This window comes from Trematomus bernacchii, unplaced genomic scaffold (genome assembly GCF_902827165.1).
Source record: "Trematomus bernacchii unplaced genomic scaffold, fTreBer1.1, whole genome shotgun sequence".
NCBI lineage: Eukaryota > Metazoa > Chordata > Actinopteri > Perciformes > Nototheniidae > Trematomus > Trematomus bernacchii.
In genome coordinates this window covers 920,482-939,688 of record NW_022987724.1, presented here as the reverse complement: position 1 = coordinate 939,688, position 19,207 = coordinate 920,482, and the positions used below count along the sequence as shown (strand labels likewise).

Genomic DNA, 19,207 nt, shown 5'->3' with positions numbered 1-19,207 from the left:
GTGAGGATTTCAGTATGTTGTGGTTCAGGGCTGTGATTGGATGATTGACCTGTCAATCATGGTACAGTAGGCGTCCTTTGAATGCAACGTGCTGCCTGCGAATCTGCCTGAGAGCAAAGCATCAAAGGACCTGTAAAAAGCAAAACAGACTGGTACATACTATAAAATAATTCATAAATCCTTACATTTGAATCAAGTTCTCTTTCTTCTTACTATTAATATAAATATATATATATATATTAATGTTTCTTAGTGTAAGCATTGTTGGATGAGCCTGTAACTTTGTATTGCCAACAACTACGCTGTAGCTGTTGTGTAAATTACAATGGACTTTGAATCTTGAAAAATATCAACTACAGTCAGAGATGAAGAAACAAATCAGTGATGAAGAAACAAATCAAGCCAGGGAAGAATTTACATCTGCGATTTAATTAGCCTACAAACCCTTTCCTATCTTTTTAAAGGTAGTATCCGGCCATTGACCAGCCTATCTAGCTGCAGATCTATCTGTAAGCTGTTTTGCATTCAATAAACTGACCCTATCATATCAGTGAATGTGATGGTCTTTTGTACCTAGTGATATCTTGCAGGGCACATACAGTGTTGCTGCAATACAAATAAAAAAATATAGTTTTATATTTCTATCAACTGTATTTAATTTAAATCTAATTGGATAATAACATGTGTTTATGGTAATTGTATTTATTCTAAACTATTTGGGGAGTGTTACATAGAGTTAATTAATGACTCACAAATAAAGCTTTGCTTGTCTACTCTTAATGGGTGGATTAACCTGTTATGGAGGCCTGGGTTAATGCGTTTTTTTTGCCATACAAAAGTGATTTTAGGTGATACAAACAAATAACTTTTTATTTTAGAAACGATGATATAGAGAAACTAAACAAAAGCACCAACAAATATCCAGTGGCATTTTATATTATATTTGCCTTTCAACCAATTTCCATTCTGAATAAGTTACGTTTTTTTCTTCTTCTTCGCCGTTCTTGAATTCAAATCAATTCTTGCGCCCTCTGTCCTCTTCCCGCGCGAGTTTCCGGGTTTTCGAGTTGTCCTCCACATTTCCTAGCAACGCTGGCTCCTTGGATACAAACAGGAGGGAGTGCGCTCACTGTGGAGGACTGACAACAACAACAACATGGAGCTTCGAGATGTAATTTGTCTCAGTTTGACCCCTTTTCTCCTCTGAAAGTGTTTTTGTGCAGCATATTGTATCGTGGTTCGGTTCGCTTTAACCTGGTTGAATCTGGCTAGCGTTTACCCGACGCTGGCCGTTGGTAATAGCTTGCTAACTGCTAACCGCTTGGCTAGGTTGTTAGCTAATGTATCAGCCCGCTAACAGACCTCTGAGACAACGTTACTCAGTTTAATCGACCTTGTCAGACAAAACATTGTGTTTGCATTATTAGTAGCCAATAGTTGTAGCATGGGCTATTGTTAAGAAAAGGTTTGCAGATAATAGATACAGTAGTCATGTGTCTCTCCTTAAGCTAACAGCAACCTGTTGCGCTTAGCTAACTTTATTCGGAGCTTCTTAACTATCTGGTATATGATATTTGAGAGAATCTAGGTAAATATAATTGAAAAAGTAACACATTGGCATCTGTTACAATTGCTACAAAGGTGGGTTTTACCGAATTTACTTCCCTTTAGCAGCATTTCAGAGATCTGGTAATAATAGCATTTCAGAGATCTGGTAATAATAGGTCTCTTTAATGACAAACCTGACAGTTTAAAGAGGCCAGATGATCTTCAGCCAAACAGGCAGTATAACTGTTCACAACATCTCAGATAGATTAGGGGAATTGCTGTTGTTATAGGAGCCGTGTCAAATAATTGAAAAACACGAAGTATTTACGAACGAAAGCGTATTTAAGAAATCCAAATAGTTTATATTAAGTCAAATAATATACCTTTAAATCAGAGAATGGTGGGTTGTCTTTTTCCTGAGTTTAAAGGCTGCTGTATTAAATTAAATTAATGTAATTTTGTCCCGAGAATCTTTTCAATTTAAACACAGGGTTACTCAGCTTTGTTAAATGGCACAAGAGGCCAGTTACATTGAGTTATAAAAAAATGTGTGACTTGGTTTTACAGAGGGAGACGGCTTCTGCTCGGTTGCCAGCAGATGAAAATACAATTCAGTCTGTTGGACAAACATCCATAAACCAGCCGGGAGCTCAAAGTCATGACCGGCAGAGGCAGCCCAGGCTGGACACGGATAGCTGGGAGCTTCAACAGCGATGGCAGCGCTCGTTTGAGCCAGGTATGTCTCGGTAAATACATATTTTCCGTCATATTAAATGTTGAATGGGATAAGGTGATGTAGAACAGACTGTGTTTCTGGAAATCTGTCTTTTCCCCCCAACTGTCTAAACATTTTTGAGGCATCTACCAACCAATGTTCGGCACTACTTAAATAATAATGAGAATTCAACACATTTGGATCTCATGGTAATGGGAAAGCTGAAGGAAATAATGATTTGTATGTAAGTTTGAAGGATGCATACTTTGGTTGTAAATGTGTTTATGATGCCTGTGAATAACATTCAGCATTTTCTGTATCATCAGAATTTCAGGACAGCAACCTGTCTCCATCCCTCTCCCTGTTGCCTGCACACTCTGGAGTGGAACAAAACTTCACTGAATATTCTTTATTCCAACAAAGTGACAGTGAATTTGCCCCTTTAAGGTAAACAACAATAGGTTTTGTGGACATAATACTCTACGTTACATTACATTACATGTCATTTGTTAGACACTTTTATCCAAAGCGACTTACATACATTCAGTACTGTGGACAATCCCCACAGGAGCAATTTGGGGTGAAGTGTCTTGCCCAGGGACTCGAACTTGCTACCCCCTGATTCGAAGTCCAGCACTCTATCCACTGAGCCACAGCCGCCCACTCGACAACATTGTATTTGAATGTTCAGTTATCTAATTGTATTTGTTTACTTTTTAAAGGGCGTTTCCCGACGTCTCTATGGCATCAGAGAGGTTTCACGTTCCTCTCCAGGATCGCACCTCTCAAGCCTCTGAGCACGGCTCCCTGTCCCAGTACCCTTTGGACCAGGCTACCAACCTGTCTGGAGAGGGAGTGAGCAGCTGCTGCTCTCTGTCCCAACACAGCTTATCTCCAGGAGACGAAGGCAGACGAGAGGAAAAAGTGCACCCACCAGTGATTGCAACCACTTACAGACGGGGAGTACCATCCAGTGATGATTCAGATAGAAGAGAGAAAGACTCAGAGACTCAAACTGACACGCCAGTAGGAGAGGCTGCTCAATATGACATATCCTTTCTGAGTAAAGATGTTCCTGCCCAGCATCTTCTAGAGCTCCTTGAGAAAGATATTGGCATGCAAAGCAGCAGTAGTAGTGCTCTTTCCTCTTCCTCTGAGACCTCTGTGAAGGTGGCTTTATCTTTTGCAGAAGATTCTAAAAGCATTCAAGTTTGCAAACCAGCCTTTAAGCAAAGCATGGGTAAAAGAGAAGGTCCTCCAGGTGAAGCTTCTCTTCCCCAGCAGCAGTCCAAACAACCTGACGGAGGCTTATTCCCTGACCAATCACAGACATTGTTATCGGAGGAAAGCAACATAACCATGGGGACCCGCAGCACTAAACCTGATGACAGCAGTGAAGAGTTACACAAAGAGTTGCTGTCTGAGGTAAAGAGGCGCAGCAGTCGAGAAAATGAATTTAAAAACCAACAGCGTAAAAGTTCTACACCACCCGTTATATCTCTCACACCATTTCCCACAGTGGCTTCTGAAGTCAAGCCAAGTGCTATCAGAACTCATTTTGGTGGCCTGCAGTGGACAGGGGCGTTTTCAGCCGGCTTTGAGCGCGGTCACAGAGAACAAGACCTCTGGCTCTCTGGGAACCACACAGGGATTGATGGGTCCTACCTGGGTTTCATTCCACAATCTCAATCCACTCCAGGGGTGTTTAAAGCCCCATCCAAATCCAGTGTCAAGGCTAAATTAGGGCAACTCTCTGCCATAGAATCTAACAAAGAGAACTCTTCTCAGTCAAACACAGGGATGTCTCCACAGCCAGCTGTTCCTGCAACGGATCCCCCTGAAACAACAAATCAGAGCCGAGGGGCAACCACCTCTGCTGAAGTCCAATCTCTCCCAAGTCTCAACTACATGCAGAAAGTAGACGCCTGGAGGGCAAATCAGAGTTCAGGCAAGGCAGCACTGTTTGATAGCTTGGCAGTGCAAGGATTTTCCAGCGTCTCTCCTAAACAGAACGCTTACGAAGCAGTATCTGAACCCTTGAATCGCATCCTGAGTCAGCAGGCGGGGAGATTACAGCCAAGTGCTGCCAATCAGGAGGTCACACAGAGCTCCTCCAAGGCTCCCTCTGGCTCCACTTCTCCAAGGAGAGGGGAGGCCGTGGGCAGGGCTCCCAGAGACCAAGATAACTCTGCAACAAGAACTTCTGCATCACCCTTTGGCAGGTCTCAGTCCCACTCCTCTCTTTGCACCATTGTCATGTCGGAGCAGAAAGATCAGCAGAGTAAAAGACCTGCAGGTGAAGAGAACATTGAGACTCCTCATCAGCCAAGCACCACAGTTCAGCCCCCGCCTCGCATCAGCCTCGGTCAGTTCAGCGACGTATCTCTTGATCACGATTTGACACTCTCAAGTTCCCAAGAAAGTTACAACAGTGGAGTTAAATTAGCAACGTCCATCGGAGCATCTTCTGTTGTCAGTCTGGAGGTTGATAACTACGCTCCGTACTGGACTTCGAAAATGTCCACACCACCACCGATGGCAAGGCAACGAGAGATAGACATCGAACAACGAATTCCGGTGATTATAAAACTAAAAACAATCCTATATCAAGAAACATAGCCCAACATTTTTTTTAATCACATTTCCCTAAATGTATGCATTTAAAAATATATATTTTAGAAGATTTTGCAGTTGATTTATTATGAATACAGTTGTATTTAGGCCAGTGGTTCTCAACTGGTGGGTCGCGGACCCGTTTCAAGTGGGTCGCAGATGTGTGAGTGAAGAAAAAAAAATGTATCTTTTATTTTTCTCGAAAAAAGTCAAACTTTTATTTTGAAGGCCCGATTTTCTAACGCTGTGCATGCAGTAGGCGTTGGACTGGAAGTACCGGAGACCATAAACGGCTTTGAAAACTTCTGTCACGTAGTGATCATCTTCTCAATAAAACATCTTTGCTGATGTTTTTTCGAGTCTTCTGGCCAATCAGAATCAAGATTGTTGCCGGAAGTCCAGGAGAATAACTTTGCAGTAGAACTACTCTTTATACATCCATGGGTACAACTTCAGATAAAAATGACCCCGGTTTGATGATTGACAGGTCACAGAACAATGGGGGCTATCTACCCTTACCCACAATTTAAAGTAATTCACACAGACTATCTCCTCTTTGCTCTTCTCTCTGTGAGGAGCAGCAAGTTCAGCTGTCAGAACAAAGTGAAAAACAAACAATGGCATCATATATTATTAAAATGTCGGGTAGTACTACATCTATTTATTTTCTTCTCAGTGTACCAGAATGCTTAGTTTATATGTTAGTATTTCTAAAAATCTGGGGTTGGGTTTTCAGCATGTGGGCCTTATATTTTGATTCCATCATCTCATTAAACCTTTTTTAAAAGCATACTTTAGTTATGTTAAGGGATATATGCACTGTACTTCACTTTCATTAATAATATATGCTGAAAAGCGTATATATATTACAGCACGATTTTTTGTTGAATAGATTTGAGTGGTTCAAAATGTCGGGTCGCGATTTATTGACAAAGAAAAAAGTGGGTCCCGAGGCCTGACCAGTTGAGAACCACTGATTTAGGCCATGTACCACAAACATGTATATTTGTATTCCTTATCCTGATGTCTTCTGTATTTGTTTTTTCCTTCAGTTGTATCTCCGTAACCTGGGTATTGACCAGTCTCCCTCAACTATTTTAACTCCATTTGCACCAAGAGGGCCAATCAGAGAGCCGGAGTTCTCTCCCACTGATCTCTGTACTATTAAAGGATCTATTGGAACACCAACCAAGAGCCCCTTACCCTCTGAAGGTACCTACAAAACATACTAACATTAACAACACAAGAGAATCATTTACATTGTGCCCTTAAAATCTTACCAATACCTATTTAAACCAGAATGCATAATGTTTAACCTTCTAGTCCACTTCAGTATAGGGCTGGTTCTTAGTTTAAGGAACGTTTTTTTATACTGTTCTACCAAGAAGAAAACTATTAAAACATAGATGTAACAGGTATTATTTTTATTTTAAACATAGTCTTCAAGACCATGTTCTCTAGAAAAAGGTTGGTATTTTTTCCTCATGTTGGCGGTTTTTGTATTTTCAGGTGGCAGTCCCCATAAAGGAGAGTTTTCCAGGTGCAGCATTCTGTCAGTGGACTCCAGTATATCCATCCCGTTGAGCCTGGACAGTCTCGGTGAGAGTGAACGCAGACTGGCTCCCTCCTCCCTGCCGGATGAAGACTCCTACCCTTCCAGCCCGCAACAGCACATGGACAGCAGCTTAACCAGCAGCCAGAACACCATAACACTCAGAGACAGGTACGACTCCGACCTCTCCTTCGCTACCAAGAGTACGGATTCAGACTTGGAGTCTCCCTTGCAAACGAGCCGAAGTTCGGAGCAAATCGCAGAAGATTCTATGGTTAGCTCTAAAGCCTTGATGGAAATCCGTAAACTCCTCTTTCAGGCGGAGAACATGGTGTCTTCTGGGTCTTCTGTAGATTCCTCTGCCCCCACTGCAGTGCCCCGTTTGCTCTCTGATGATAACATCTTTCTCTCACTGAGGAAGACACCCAGCACCCACCAGGACTCTTCCTCCTCAGTTACTGAGGATCCCAGAGCTAGATTCTCCCCGCTGTGGGCCAGATCTGCATCCGACTCCATGCTGACCTCAGAGAGACTGAGAGAAAACTCTATTGGTCGAGAGACTTCATCGGGGCAGCCCAATTATCCGTCCACACAAGCTCTTACTTCCACAGGTGCGTACAGGAGGCCACAGGATGTTGGTAGAGACGCAGGATCCCTCGTCCTCTCCCAATCAGCCCGACGTGCAGAGCCTGAGGGCTGCAGCGCTGCCCCCGTCGACAACACCGTCCCACCACAAGCACCTTCACCAGCTCTGAGTATACAGCTCACCTCTACTGCTACAGACACAGAGGAGGAAATGCAGGCTTCTCTGGAAGGTCCTCTACAGAGCAGCTCCCCCCCGCCTGCTCTGGAGAACAGCGATCAGGGAGTGATGAGCGACGGCAGCAGTGAGAGCTTGCTGGCGGTCAGAGTGGCGCAGTTACTGCAGAATGAGTCTCCGGCCACCATGGTGTCCAGTACAGCCAGCATCACTGACAATGAGGAGAGCAAAGCTATGGGTAAGAGGGTTCATGCGTTGTTAATCTAGAGGGAAAACCTTTTATAGTGAAAAATATATATATATATCCAAATAAACTTTTCGCAATAATACAATCTTATGTAAATATAACCAATCTTCTGCAGACGCATAAAATACTTTTTTTTTTTAGTGTATTTTGGAGCTTTGATTATCAGTTATATTCATTAAGTCATTTCTTTAAACATTTTTTTTTCACGAAGACACAATCCTAACTTCAGATTTTATCATATATATATATATTTATATTATTATATATTGTTATTATTACTTTTTTTACTTTTGTTTTTTTCTCCCTTTTTGTGTTCACTGTTTTAAATCATCATCATTAAAGTTGTTTGCCTCTCGTTTCTTCCATCTAAAGCCCTGTGAAACTTATTTTTTAATTGCTATATTAATAAAGTGTAATATGATTATAGTAATAGAATGAAATCAATAAATACATGTTTCCATATTGCAGAGTGGATAAAGCTGAAGATCTCAGGGCAGCCGTGTGAGCCTCTGGTGTTGGATAAAGAAGACAGAAGGCGGATTGAAGAGATCAAGAGAGATCTGCTGTTAAAAAACCCAACGAAGGTAAACCAATGACGATGATCCCTTTAATCAGAACTATTGTTTACTTCTACACTGACTATTTACAATGACAACGGTTTAGTTCATCACATATTTCCTGTTAAAAAATGTCAACTGTGAAACCTTTTTGTTGTGATTTTGATGTCTGCTACCATCGCTGTTCAGTTCAGGTCACATGCTTCAGGTAACTGGTGTGTTGCATGCATGGCGTTTCACAACATGCATGTTTTGGATACCTGCATTTTTTTTATGTTGCCAGTTAAGATTTTGCTGTGAAAATGTTTATCTTTGGATGTTTGTGGTGGATTCAAATCATCAAGGCCAGGCAGCTTAGGCCTGTCACGATAATTAATTTTGTTGGGCGATAACTTTTCCCGGAAATTATTGCGATAAACGATAATATTGTCGGCACTGTTGTAAGACCATTTTAGACCACTGACATAATGATAATAATAATTCAAGTACATCCTTTCAAACAGAACTTTTTATTGAACATTCAACATTGCAAATGAAATGTGAAATAATATTCAAATATATAAATTATATATAATAAATAAAACATACATTTAATTATAACATATTAATAAAAATCACGCACAACCAAAACAATCAATTAAATAGACTCAGGCTGGAAAACAAAAATATGAGCACACATTGTCTCACAAGCAAAATAAACCCTCCTTAAAACAACAGTCAAGTCCACTGTCCACACAAAGACCCAGATGCAGGCCATATCCAAATCCATATCCAAATCTGTATTTCAAAGTTTTCGAGCAAGGAACACCAACATGTTTGCATTGTCGGGAAGGTGGGGGCTCTCCATCTCCAGCTGCAGTGTTTGCTCCCAGCTGGGAAAACGAAATGGGGTGGTTGTGTTTCAGGTGTAGTTTAAGGTTGGTCGTATTGCTAGCTTTTGTTGCTACCTTTTTTTAAACAAATGCGACACACCGCCCGGCTCATTCAAATCTGTAGGTTCGCCTCGTTGATTTGGCTTAAATCCAAAATATTCCCACACCGGAGATGTGGTATTAGGTTTTGCAACCACTTCCATTTAACTTCAAATTCCCCTCGAGTAAGTCACACGTTGTCTCCTGCTTGTTTCTATATTATTAATTTGGCTGCTGCACGGCACGCGGAGTGTCCTGACCTGTCCTGGCTGTGTGTGAGCCCCGCCCCTCACAGCGCGCCGGGCCGGCAGACAGTGCGCCTGGCTAAAATGCTGGTCACATCTTTATGTAAACAAACACGCATGTAAACGGCAATTGATCGAGCTCAGAAAAGTTATCGAGTCCATTTTTATTTATCGTACGATAAGTCAATTTATTGATTATCGCGACAGCCCTTATGAATAATATGTTTTCTATGTCTTTATATCTATTTTTCATAAATTCTCAAAACCATCACTGTTTGATTGAACCCCTTTGTGTGATCATTACCAGGGACTTCATTTCAACCTCAGAATGTCTTGATGACACCAAAGCAGAAAGAAAAAATATAAGGGACAATTTTGACTGGATGTTCACAATGTAATCTTTTGCAAAATCTCAGAACAAGCCGTAATACATTGAGTATCTATTTGTTGTCCACCCCTAGAGTTACTTCTCAGGATACAGTCTAGGATCCTGCTTCATCTCACAGTTTGACACAGACTTTTCTGCTTCTCCTTCCAGAGTCAGGGCAGCACAGATACAGAGAGCAGTGCAGCGTCCAGTATTCAAGTATTCAGGGAGCCGGATCCTCTCCAGAAAGCAGCCACACTCCCTCCACCAGGTGTTGCTAACAAACAGCTGCTGCCGGGCCTCCACACAGATCTCTCTTACTCCAGCTCGCCGCTTCAAAACCTTCTCCGCCCAGATCTAGAAGCTCAGATAAATGCGATCGCTGCCAAAGAAGGAGTAACTCTACCTAGGAAAAACCCTCAAGCCCTCACCTCCATCACCATCGCCACACGTAGACGCTCCACCTCTCCCTCTCCCTCCACGTCGCCTGCACCTCCTCTCATTCCAGCACCAGGGCTGCTCCACCTGGCTGAGCTCTCCACAGGAGCAGTCCAATTTCCCAAATCTAACATTCAGCTTCCTCCTATGGATAAGGAAGATAAGTCAACAGCATCGGTGTTTGATACGAGCAATAACCTAACATCTCGGTCAGTACCAGCGAATCAGAAGAGGGAAGACGCTGTAGGAGGCCAGTTTGAAGAACCTCCCCCACCCTCACAGGGTATAAGTCAAGAGGATGCCAAAGAGGGGAACACACAGTGTGTCAGGCAGGATGAAGAATTATCCGTCCAGATCAGCCCTGCTCCTGGTGTTGATCAGGAACATGAACATGCCACAGGTTCATCAACATCTGAGTCTCTAGACAGGACCGGTCACGTCTCACATGTCCATCTCACTCTGTCCCCTAAAGCCAAAGATGTCCGCTCCAGTCACACTGATGCTGTTGTGAAGCTGCCTCAGAAAGAGTTTGTTCCCCTCAGACCCTCCTCATCTGCTGCCAGCAGTCCTGATGAAGGTGTGGGTCTGTGCAGTCCTCCAGAGTGGTACGACACACAGCGGGGGCCAGAGAGAGCCGACACCTCCACCCTGTTTAAAACCTCTGTGCCTCAGGGAGGGAAGACCTCCACATCCACACAATCCTCCAAACCAAGAAGCGTTGTGTCGCAGAGAACTTTACCCACTGTATCGCCAGGTAGGCTTGTTATAAAATATATTTATATGAAATAATCATAAAGCTTATAGATGAGAGTAACACCTACGTCACTTCCGGGCGAAAATTACGGCCCCGCCCACTTTTGGGGGAAAACAACGCTGTCATTTGAATGGCGGTCAATACAAATTCTGAAGTTTTTGCCAATCCGATCAGAAGTGTAAGAAAACCGTGGATTCTTGGATCTTCAAAGAGCCCGATTACGATGGCCAGTCAGGCAAACAATTACATTAAATCATTTGAAATCGACGATCGGTCTCGATATATGGTTAAATAAAAATCAGTAGGCGAGGCTGTAATTTCGCCAGCTGTTACTGTCATGAGCGAGGCGGAAAATAATAGTTTTATCATGCCAAAAAGCTGCTGTGTCGTTTATTGCACCTCAAACATTAAAACAAATCCAGAGTTCAGTGTTTCTGTACTACAGCGTTGGTTTCCCCCAAAAGTGGGCGGGGCCGTAACATGACGTAGATGTTACTGTCATCTATGGACATCGATCGCCTACTGCTATATTTAACCATATATCGAGGCGGATCGTCGATTTCAAATGATTTAATGTAATTGTTTGCCTGACTGGCCATTGTAATCGGGCTCTTTGAAGATCCAAAAATCCACGGTTTTCTTACATTTCTGATCGGATTGGCAAAAACTTCAGAATTTGTATTGACCGCCATTCAAATGACAGCTTTGTTTTCCCCCAAAAGTGGGCGGAGCCGTACTTTTTGCCCGGAAGTGACGCATGTGTTACTCTGCATGTATATGCTAATGGTAATTTCTTCCTGTTCTTCTTTTGCGCCTGTGAAATTTGGGACCGCATTAACCTAAATACCATTTATTCTGCATGTGTTTTTCGTGTCCATTTCGCTCAAATACACAAAGCCTTGCCGCCCTACCATTTGATAAAGACTGATTTGATGTTGTTTCTTGCTCTTTAGCAAGTAATTTAATAGCTTTACAGAACAGTACCTCACTCTTCACTCTGCTGTTTATCCAACTATACATTAGGAATAAGTTCTAAACTAGAAGATGGATGAAAACATATTGACTGACTTTTGCCTACATATTCTGATGCTGCTTCCTTAGCTCAATGTGTGCATGAGAAATAATTGTATATTTATGGATTTATTCTAAATGATCTGTAGCAGGTAACGATGATTGTATTTCCCTTCTCCCTTTACAGCCGTGCCTGTGCTGTTGCCGTATAAACCTCGTGGCAGTGAGGAGCTGTTCTACATCCCTCAGACCGAAGCTGACGTCTCCTCCATCGAACCCTCTGAAACCACCATGGAGAGCTCCCACACAGGTACGTTCATCCCAAATGTTATGTTATTTAGCAGCTTAGATCACATTTAAACACCATTTTCAGTACATGGAAACCATTCACTTCAAAGATTGTAAATCACTTTGTATGTCCACCAATGGGCCAATTTAATTGTCTGTAATTTGTGGACCATTCCTCTTTCTAAAGTGAACCCTGGATTAGGTACTTTAGGATGTAGGTTTAGCAAAGCAAATGCATTAGGAATGTTGTAAAATACTCAAAGAAATCGAATGGATAATACAATAGCAAAAAACCAGTGGACCACAAGCACATGAGAAATGCATATACCGAAGATGACTGAAGACAGCTTTTGCATCTAACAACTGACTTAAACATAATACTGACTTAAAATAATTAAGGAATTTATCAAATTCAGAGGGTTTACATTTTTGAACTGAAGGAGGTGCTCACATTTCCCCGGTGCTTGTATGGGGAGCAGCTGCTCCATTGTAACCTACACCAGACAGAGCATTGATTATTCATGTTCAGGGGCTGAGTGAGACAAAGGCCGAGCGGGGCCCCAGCAGAGAGACCGAGGGGAGAGGGCGATGAACACTCCTTATCCACCACTTCTGTTCAATACTGGCTGAAAACAAGGATTTTGGTCATTTCTCATGCAGTGATATCTATGTGATGAATCAGTGCCTTTCACTTGAACCTTTAACAAAACATTTTTGAATTCTGACCAGGCTCAGACGACGCTGTGCCCCCCCGCTTCAGCAGTGACGTCCTCGGACGCAGAGACGCTGGAGTGGAGCGAGGAGTTCCCATCAGACACTCAGAGGGGATCTACAGCAGGAGGCTGAAGCCAGGAGGCGTCAAGATGCAGGAGCTCAGACACAGAGGTGAGCTGAACACAAACATGTATACACATTGAGTTGTATTGTGTTTCAGCATGCCATCTGTCCATCATCTACTAAATAAAGACTGTCACTAATTGTTCATTTGTACATATGTCACTTTTGTTAGACTAAATCAACATTACAAGTGTTTATGTACTAACTGTGTTTGGCAATGCAGACAAAAAACCTTTTTGAAAAGTGTTAAGAAATGTAGTGAGCAAGAATTTGCTATATATTAGGATGCATCCAGAAAACATTATTGCTCCTTTTACTTTTTACAAACCTAAAGATGTCTAAACTAACATTTATTATAACAATTTATTTGTACAGCTTTGTTTTGACTGTTTGTTTGTACATGAGACACTGATTAATAAATGTATTGTTTAGAAAAAGTGTATTTCCCTAATGCATTCGTAAAACCTGTCATCTCTCTCTCTTCTCAGGTGTATCAGCTGATGGACCCTCACAAACGAGGGAGACTCAAACTCCGAAGCCGTCTCCCCAGGCAACAGCAACAGCAGCTGCCCCCCCCAGGCTGAGAGACCAGGGGACGAGCCCCCTGCAGTTCCCCAGTTGCGTTCAGCCGGAGCCGAACCGTGTGAGATTTCAGCCTGATGTTGTGGACGTGGACTCCGACACGGCGCTCCATCACCTCACCACCAGCTCTGTCCCTCAGAGAGGAGGGGAGGGTGCCCAGGAGAGGAGGGACTCTCACCTCCGCCCCCCCGCTGGCCCCCCCGCTGCCCTGCAGAGCAGCAGCACTCTGGACCAGCTGTGGGAGAGTTTCTGTGACCGCTGGAGCCCGGAGGAGTCCCGACCGATCAGCGAGAGAGAGGCTTCGCTGCTGCAGCGCCTCGAACGCCTGTCCCGTCTCATCCACAGCACGAGGGGGAACAACATGTCAGGACTGCAGGAAGGAGAGCAAGGAAGAAGCAGAGAAGATGCTACAGGGAAAGAAATAACAAAGGATGTCGGAGTAGGTAGTGAGCTCAGAGGAGGCAGAAAGGTTGAAGGTGAACCTCCAGTCCTCCGTCAGGCCTGGACACACAGTCTGCAGGTGGAGGAGACTTCTGTTCCTGCAGAGGAGGACTCCTTCACCTGCAGCTCCTCCCAGAGTCCCCACCTGTGTCCTGCAGACAGAGACGAGTCAGAGACGCTGTCCTCCATGTCCGGCTCAGGCTCCATGTCCACTGTGGACACGGCGCGGCTGGTCCGAGCCTTCGGGGCACACCGAGTCCAAAGCCTGAAGACGAGCTCCGGCCTCAGGAGACTGTACAGCGCCATCGACAAGCAGAAAGAAGGGAGGGAGCCGAGGAGAGGGGGGGGCAGAGAGCCGCCTCACATCACCACGCTGTCAGAGACCACCGGCACAGATGAGTCCACAGTAAGGGCATATATCATTTCATGTATTACTATTATAGGGCTCATTTAATGACAGATGTATAAGAATAAATGTTTCATTATGAAGAGCTTTTTTTGGTTGTCACCATTCGATTGGATTTAATTTGTAACTGCATTGGTCTTCAGGTTGCTCCTGATTCTGCGTCTTCAACCAGCACGTACACCCTGCCCTCCCCCCGCGGCCCCTCCAGGACCCTGGCAGCCAAGAAGGCTGTTAGGGTCGTGAGCAGAGGCATCCAGACAGGTCAGTGCAGCAAGAGGCTTTTCATTCTCATTTTGTACTTTTCTTACGTTTTGGTGTGTGTTAAAAAAATATCACTCGTCACCGGCTTGAGCTTCAATATCAGGATACATGTATTTATCATTCAGTATTTTCCCAACAGTGTCTTTTTGTTTCCTAACACTTTTATCCGTATCTTATATTTGTGAAAAAAGGCAGAGCACATCATTTGAACATTGATTGAAGCTTCAAACCACTCAGTACAGCCCTAACTCTCTTTCCTCAGGTGACCTAGAGATTGTCAGCAATGGGACTCGACGACACACCAGAGATGTTGGAACCACTTTCCCTTCCCCTGGTGACGCCCGAACATCTTCCTCATCCAGCTTAGATAGAGGAGGGAGGAGGAGTCAGGGGTCACAAAAACAGAGGAAGAGCAAGAGAAGCCCGCCGAAGAGCTACCCCGAAGGTACAGTGCGTCAGAATACATGTGAGGAATGTCTGTATACGTGTGTTTAGTGAAGACATGTGCAGCTAGATGGTCTTTATTGCGACATATGAACTGAGAGCAGTATTGAGTACTCGACAAAGCTGTGTAATAAATAGTTCTATGCCTGAACAAAATGGAATCCTTGTATTGATTTGGATGGTTTGAATCACCTGTGCCCTCTGCAGGTGTCTCGTGGTTTATCGCTGCTGAGGACCTGAGGTCAGAGGGGAGGAAGGAGAACCGACCAGAGGAGGAGGAGACGAGGAGGCCGAGCAGCGCCTGGTTTGAACCGCACAGCAAAATGCATCCATGGAGAGAACCGCTGCGACAGAGACAAATCCACGAGGAGGGAAACAGACATCATGCTGAACACGATTTAGAGCGTAGAACCAAAACAATATCCTCTGGTCTGGCACGCATCTCTCTCCAGGTTGGTATAAGACTTTAGAGTTTTCAAGAGCTTTTAGCCAAAGACATTATAAACTTGAGGAACAAATATAATTGCGTTAGAACCTCAAGGGAAAAATAGTGCAGCGCCGAGTAAGAGAGAAATCGGCCCCTTTTGTGATTTTAAAAAGCATTAACGTTCGTCTTGCAGGAAGCTCTGGAGATGCGGCGTCCCGAGTTCATCTCTCAGTCCAGGCGGAGGGTGAAGTGTCTGGCTCTGCAGGCGGAGGACAGGAAGCGACAGGAAGTGTTCATCAGAGAGAGACACGATGTCTTCAGCTGGACCGGAGCCAGAGGGAGGCTGCTGAGGCCCAAAGGTAATCTATTCTTAGTGTACCTTAACTCAGGTATTGCTCGTTTTGAGTTTGGAATCTAAATTTGTTTATCTATCCAGCGCATATTTAATATAACATAATTGTTCCAAGCTAAAGTACTTTCTTTAGTGACAGTTGTTTAAGTTTCTACACATTATTTAAAAATGGATCTTTCTGTTGTCCAGGCACCGCTCTGCTCAGGAGAGCTGTTCCCAGGAAGGAGATGATTCAGAGATCCAAACAGTAAGATCTTTAATTGCCTTTTTTAAATAAAATGTTTAAAATGGAAATTATGTAGGATTCATTATTCTTTCAACAAATAGTATCAATACTTTCCAATAATTTAGAATCAATACTAAGGACAAGAAGAAAATGGCCACAACTATCAAGATATCTTTCCAGTTTATACCACATACAAATATTTAAACATGTTACTAGAGTGTCTTTAAAGAGCAACTTGCAGGTTAGAGCCCCCAGTGAATAAATGTGTAGGAAAATGATGTATACACTAGATTTTCAAAAAGATATATAGAAACATACACTACAGTGACATCTGGCGTCGTTTTTGTAAGACATTTTTACTTCCGCATAAAAAAAGACCACCCGCGTGTGACGTCACATGGGGGAGAGCGGCCGGTCTAACGTATGAATAAACATGGATCACAATGCTAGTTTTGACACAGAAGAGGTTGAAAATGTATATTCGAATGCATATGACGGACCACAACCTTATAATGATGAGCCTGCTAGGTGTCCAAGAGACAGGGAGCCACCTAGGATTAGAAGAAATAACGGCCATCGGAGAGAAATAGAGCTGTGGTGTGAACCAGTGGAGAACAGGGCAGCTGTCTTGGTGAGTGACCGGCGTTAGCTACAGTTAATGTTAGCTAACGTCGGTCACATCACAACATTGTAAAGTTAGCTATCATATATCAGGCTATAACTAAAGTAGTATTGATAATAAAGTAACGTTACTGGCAGGACTGTTGATACTGATCCATAACAGAAACTAATGCGCATGTATCAGCTGTATCTCGCGTTACCTAATGCAACTCCACACTACGTCTGTACCGGAGGGGAGAGAGAGAGGAGCGAAGGGGGGAGAGAGAGAGAGGAGCGAAGGGGGGAGAGAGAGAGAGCAGCGAAGGGGGGGAGAGATGTAATGCGGTTTCCTGATAAAGGTTTTGTTTGATAGGCCTCAGCTGTGGAGAGTATGTGCCGCAGGGAGGTGGATGCACCTCGCACAACGCACCCAGGAACGAAAGCTAGCTCCGGTCCTTTTCCTGTTAGGGAAACTGTGGACTCGATGTCCTGACAGGCTGGAGTTTGTGCAACCTGCACAAACATAAGCTCACCATGATTAAAATGGTGAAATGCAATGTAAAACTACCGAAAAAATACCAGCTCACTAAATCACAACCGCTCAAACCAACTACCAGCTACTACCGCGGATTGGGCAGAGAAGGAGTCCGAGAACGTTGCTCCCCCATGTGACGTAAAATGACGCGTTTGACGTATGACGTTAAAAAAAAGCAGTTTTCAGTAGCAGAGCTCAAAACGGCTCTTTCCCTCTGAATTCCTGCCCTTATGTCTCGTAAAACATCAAATCCTGCATTCACTTTTTTTTTTTTTTTTTTTTTTTAAATTGTAATTTTCAGGCAAGGTTAAGCATAAATCGAGTAAAAAAAAAAAAACCCTGCAAGTTGCTCTTTAAGATTGCTTAAACGTTCTTAAGTGTTCACAAATCCAGTTATTTTTATTTGGCTTCTATAACTTAAAGTCCTGTCACCGTGTCTTTTCAGGATTTATGAGTCGCTTCCGGAGGTGCAGAGGAGGAGAGAGGAGGAGACGAGACGAGACGAGTATCGAACGTACCGTCTGAACGCTCAGTTCTTCAACAAGGTGAAACACAAACTGCTGACACGTTTACTTTAACAGATGGTTTTATATACAAGTGGCTGCCAGACGTGCTGACCAGCACAAATGCATCTTGTGAGCTGTTTTGGGTCAAACCTTGTATTTGTTGGTAATAGTTAAATGAATAAGTCATATCTTTGTCTTTCAGAGAATCACTAACCATGTCCTGGGCAGAAGAACAGCGTGGCAGTGATCAAACACCTTTTTTTACTGTAGATAAAATCAGTGATATTAATTTTTCACAATTTTATTAACATTAAAAACAAGACTACTAACTTTTATATTTATTTGAGATCACATTTTATAGCTGACATTTGAAAGATTATGTGCAAAAAAGTAAGGAAATACTTTGCAAACCAGTGATATGTCTTTTAATTGGATCACATTTTAAAGTGTGTTTGTTGCAACAAAAATAAACCAGATTATTTCAAACTCCCGGGATTCCTTGTTTTGATTGAAGTGAAGGATGACAAAGGTCAATTGGCTTTAATGTCTTTATTGATCGGTTATCTGTTGTGCAGGAAGCCACACGAGGAACAGGTAAGACAAGTTAGACAAGCGGCAGATTCACACATAAATAACATGATGAATAAATAAATGTAAAAGTCTGCATTTTCCCTCTTAAACTACAGCTAAGTAGATGCTCTACGCCCATTCGTTAAATAGTCAAATAAATCTTCAAGTCATGACAAAACAATGTAAACATAAATACTCTATCAAATCATTTAAATAATTAGCATGGATTAATAACCTAAAGGCCTTTGTTTAAAAAAATAAGCCATGGCAAATGTGATGAAACAGATTCTTTGGCAGAGATGTAGTTTTGCGTTGAATAAATCAAACATCATAAGGCAGGTGACCGCTCTTTTCCACGAGGCTCTGCAGCGTTAAGGCTCGGACGAAGTTTGAAGCGGCAACAGGAAGTCAGCAGAACAAAAAGGTACCGCACATATTTCTGGACTTTTCTTTTGTAATTCGGTAAATGTACCAAAAGAGAGGCGAAGTCCCTCCCTATCCGGGGGACCTCATGGGACCTTATTTCGGAAAAAGTATGTGTTGAAGTCAATGGAGAGAGAAAGATTATCTTTCAATCCCGTTTGAATTGTGCCACGAATTACACATATGATGTTTGTCAATTTAAAAGATAATTTTGCAAGTCAAAAAAATTCAAAAGTGTCGTAAAACTGTGAAGTAACACTTTTTTTGGTGTGAAACCGCTCAATGAACTACATCTCCCGTCTCGCACCACACACCAAGACGGCCGTCACGTTGGCACATTTCACTTCTTTCTTTCAGAATGAGGCGAAAAGTATTAAAAGAGGTGAAAATCACTACAAGTCTGGGCATGTTGAGAGCTGTACATACACACAAGGGGAGTTAGTCGGTTCATAAGAGCCAGCATGCGGGACCGGGATTCTGGGATTTGTAGTCTTTCTCGTTGCGTATTTTTCATAGTCTTATATTTCAACAGTTTTACGACAAACTGACTTTTTTGACATGGAAATTATTATTTTAAGATTGACAAACATC

The 19,207-nt window shown here is 42.9% G+C and overlaps 1 protein-coding gene across 3 annotated transcripts; it reads left to right on the top strand.

Annotated features, from left to right (window-relative positions):
* The first annotated feature begins 1,087 nt into the window (after positions 1–1,087).
* alms1 (ALMS1 centrosome and basal body associated protein) lies at positions 1,088–18,243 on the top strand. Of its 3 annotated transcripts, none has more exons than XM_034144520.1 (18): positions 1,088–1,171; positions 2,116–2,294; positions 2,590–2,710; positions 2,986–4,840; positions 5,929–6,088; positions 6,386–7,426; positions 7,904–8,019; positions 9,687–10,707; positions 11,906–12,028; positions 12,736–12,891; positions 13,332–14,272; positions 14,416–14,533; positions 14,796–14,978; positions 15,185–15,429; positions 15,598–15,763; positions 15,946–16,003; positions 17,563–17,662; positions 17,826–18,243. In XM_034144520.1, the coding sequence occupies exons 2-18, from the start codon at positions 2,207–2,209 to the stop codon at positions 17,868–17,870; spliced, it is 6,537 nt and encodes a 2,178-aa protein (XP_034000411.1). In that variant the 5' UTR covers positions 1,088–1,171; positions 2,116–2,206; the 3' UTR covers positions 17,871–18,243. The 3 variants fall into 3 exon arrangements, with proteins under 3 accessions (XP_034000411.1, XP_034000410.1, XP_034000409.1); XM_034144519.1 differs by having other exon boundaries at positions 1,094–1,171; positions 2,116–2,284; positions 13,341–14,272; XM_034144518.1 differs by having other exon boundaries at positions 1,094–1,171; positions 2,116–2,284.
* The last annotated feature ends 964 nt before the right edge of the window (positions 18,244–19,207 follow it).

What these genes read in the sequence shown, in the direction of transcription:
- alms1 (XM_034144518.1), top strand. An exon ending in TGAGGAGAGCAAAGCTATGG is followed by an intron (nt 7,427 to 7,903) that starts GTAAGAGGGTTC and finishes TCCATATTGCAG; the next exon opens with AGTGGATAAAGCTGAAGATC. An exon ending in GAGCAGAGGCATCCAGACAG is followed by an intron (nt 14,534 to 14,795) that starts GTCAGTGCAGCA and finishes CTCTTTCCTCAG; the next exon opens with GTGACCTAGAGATTGTCAGC.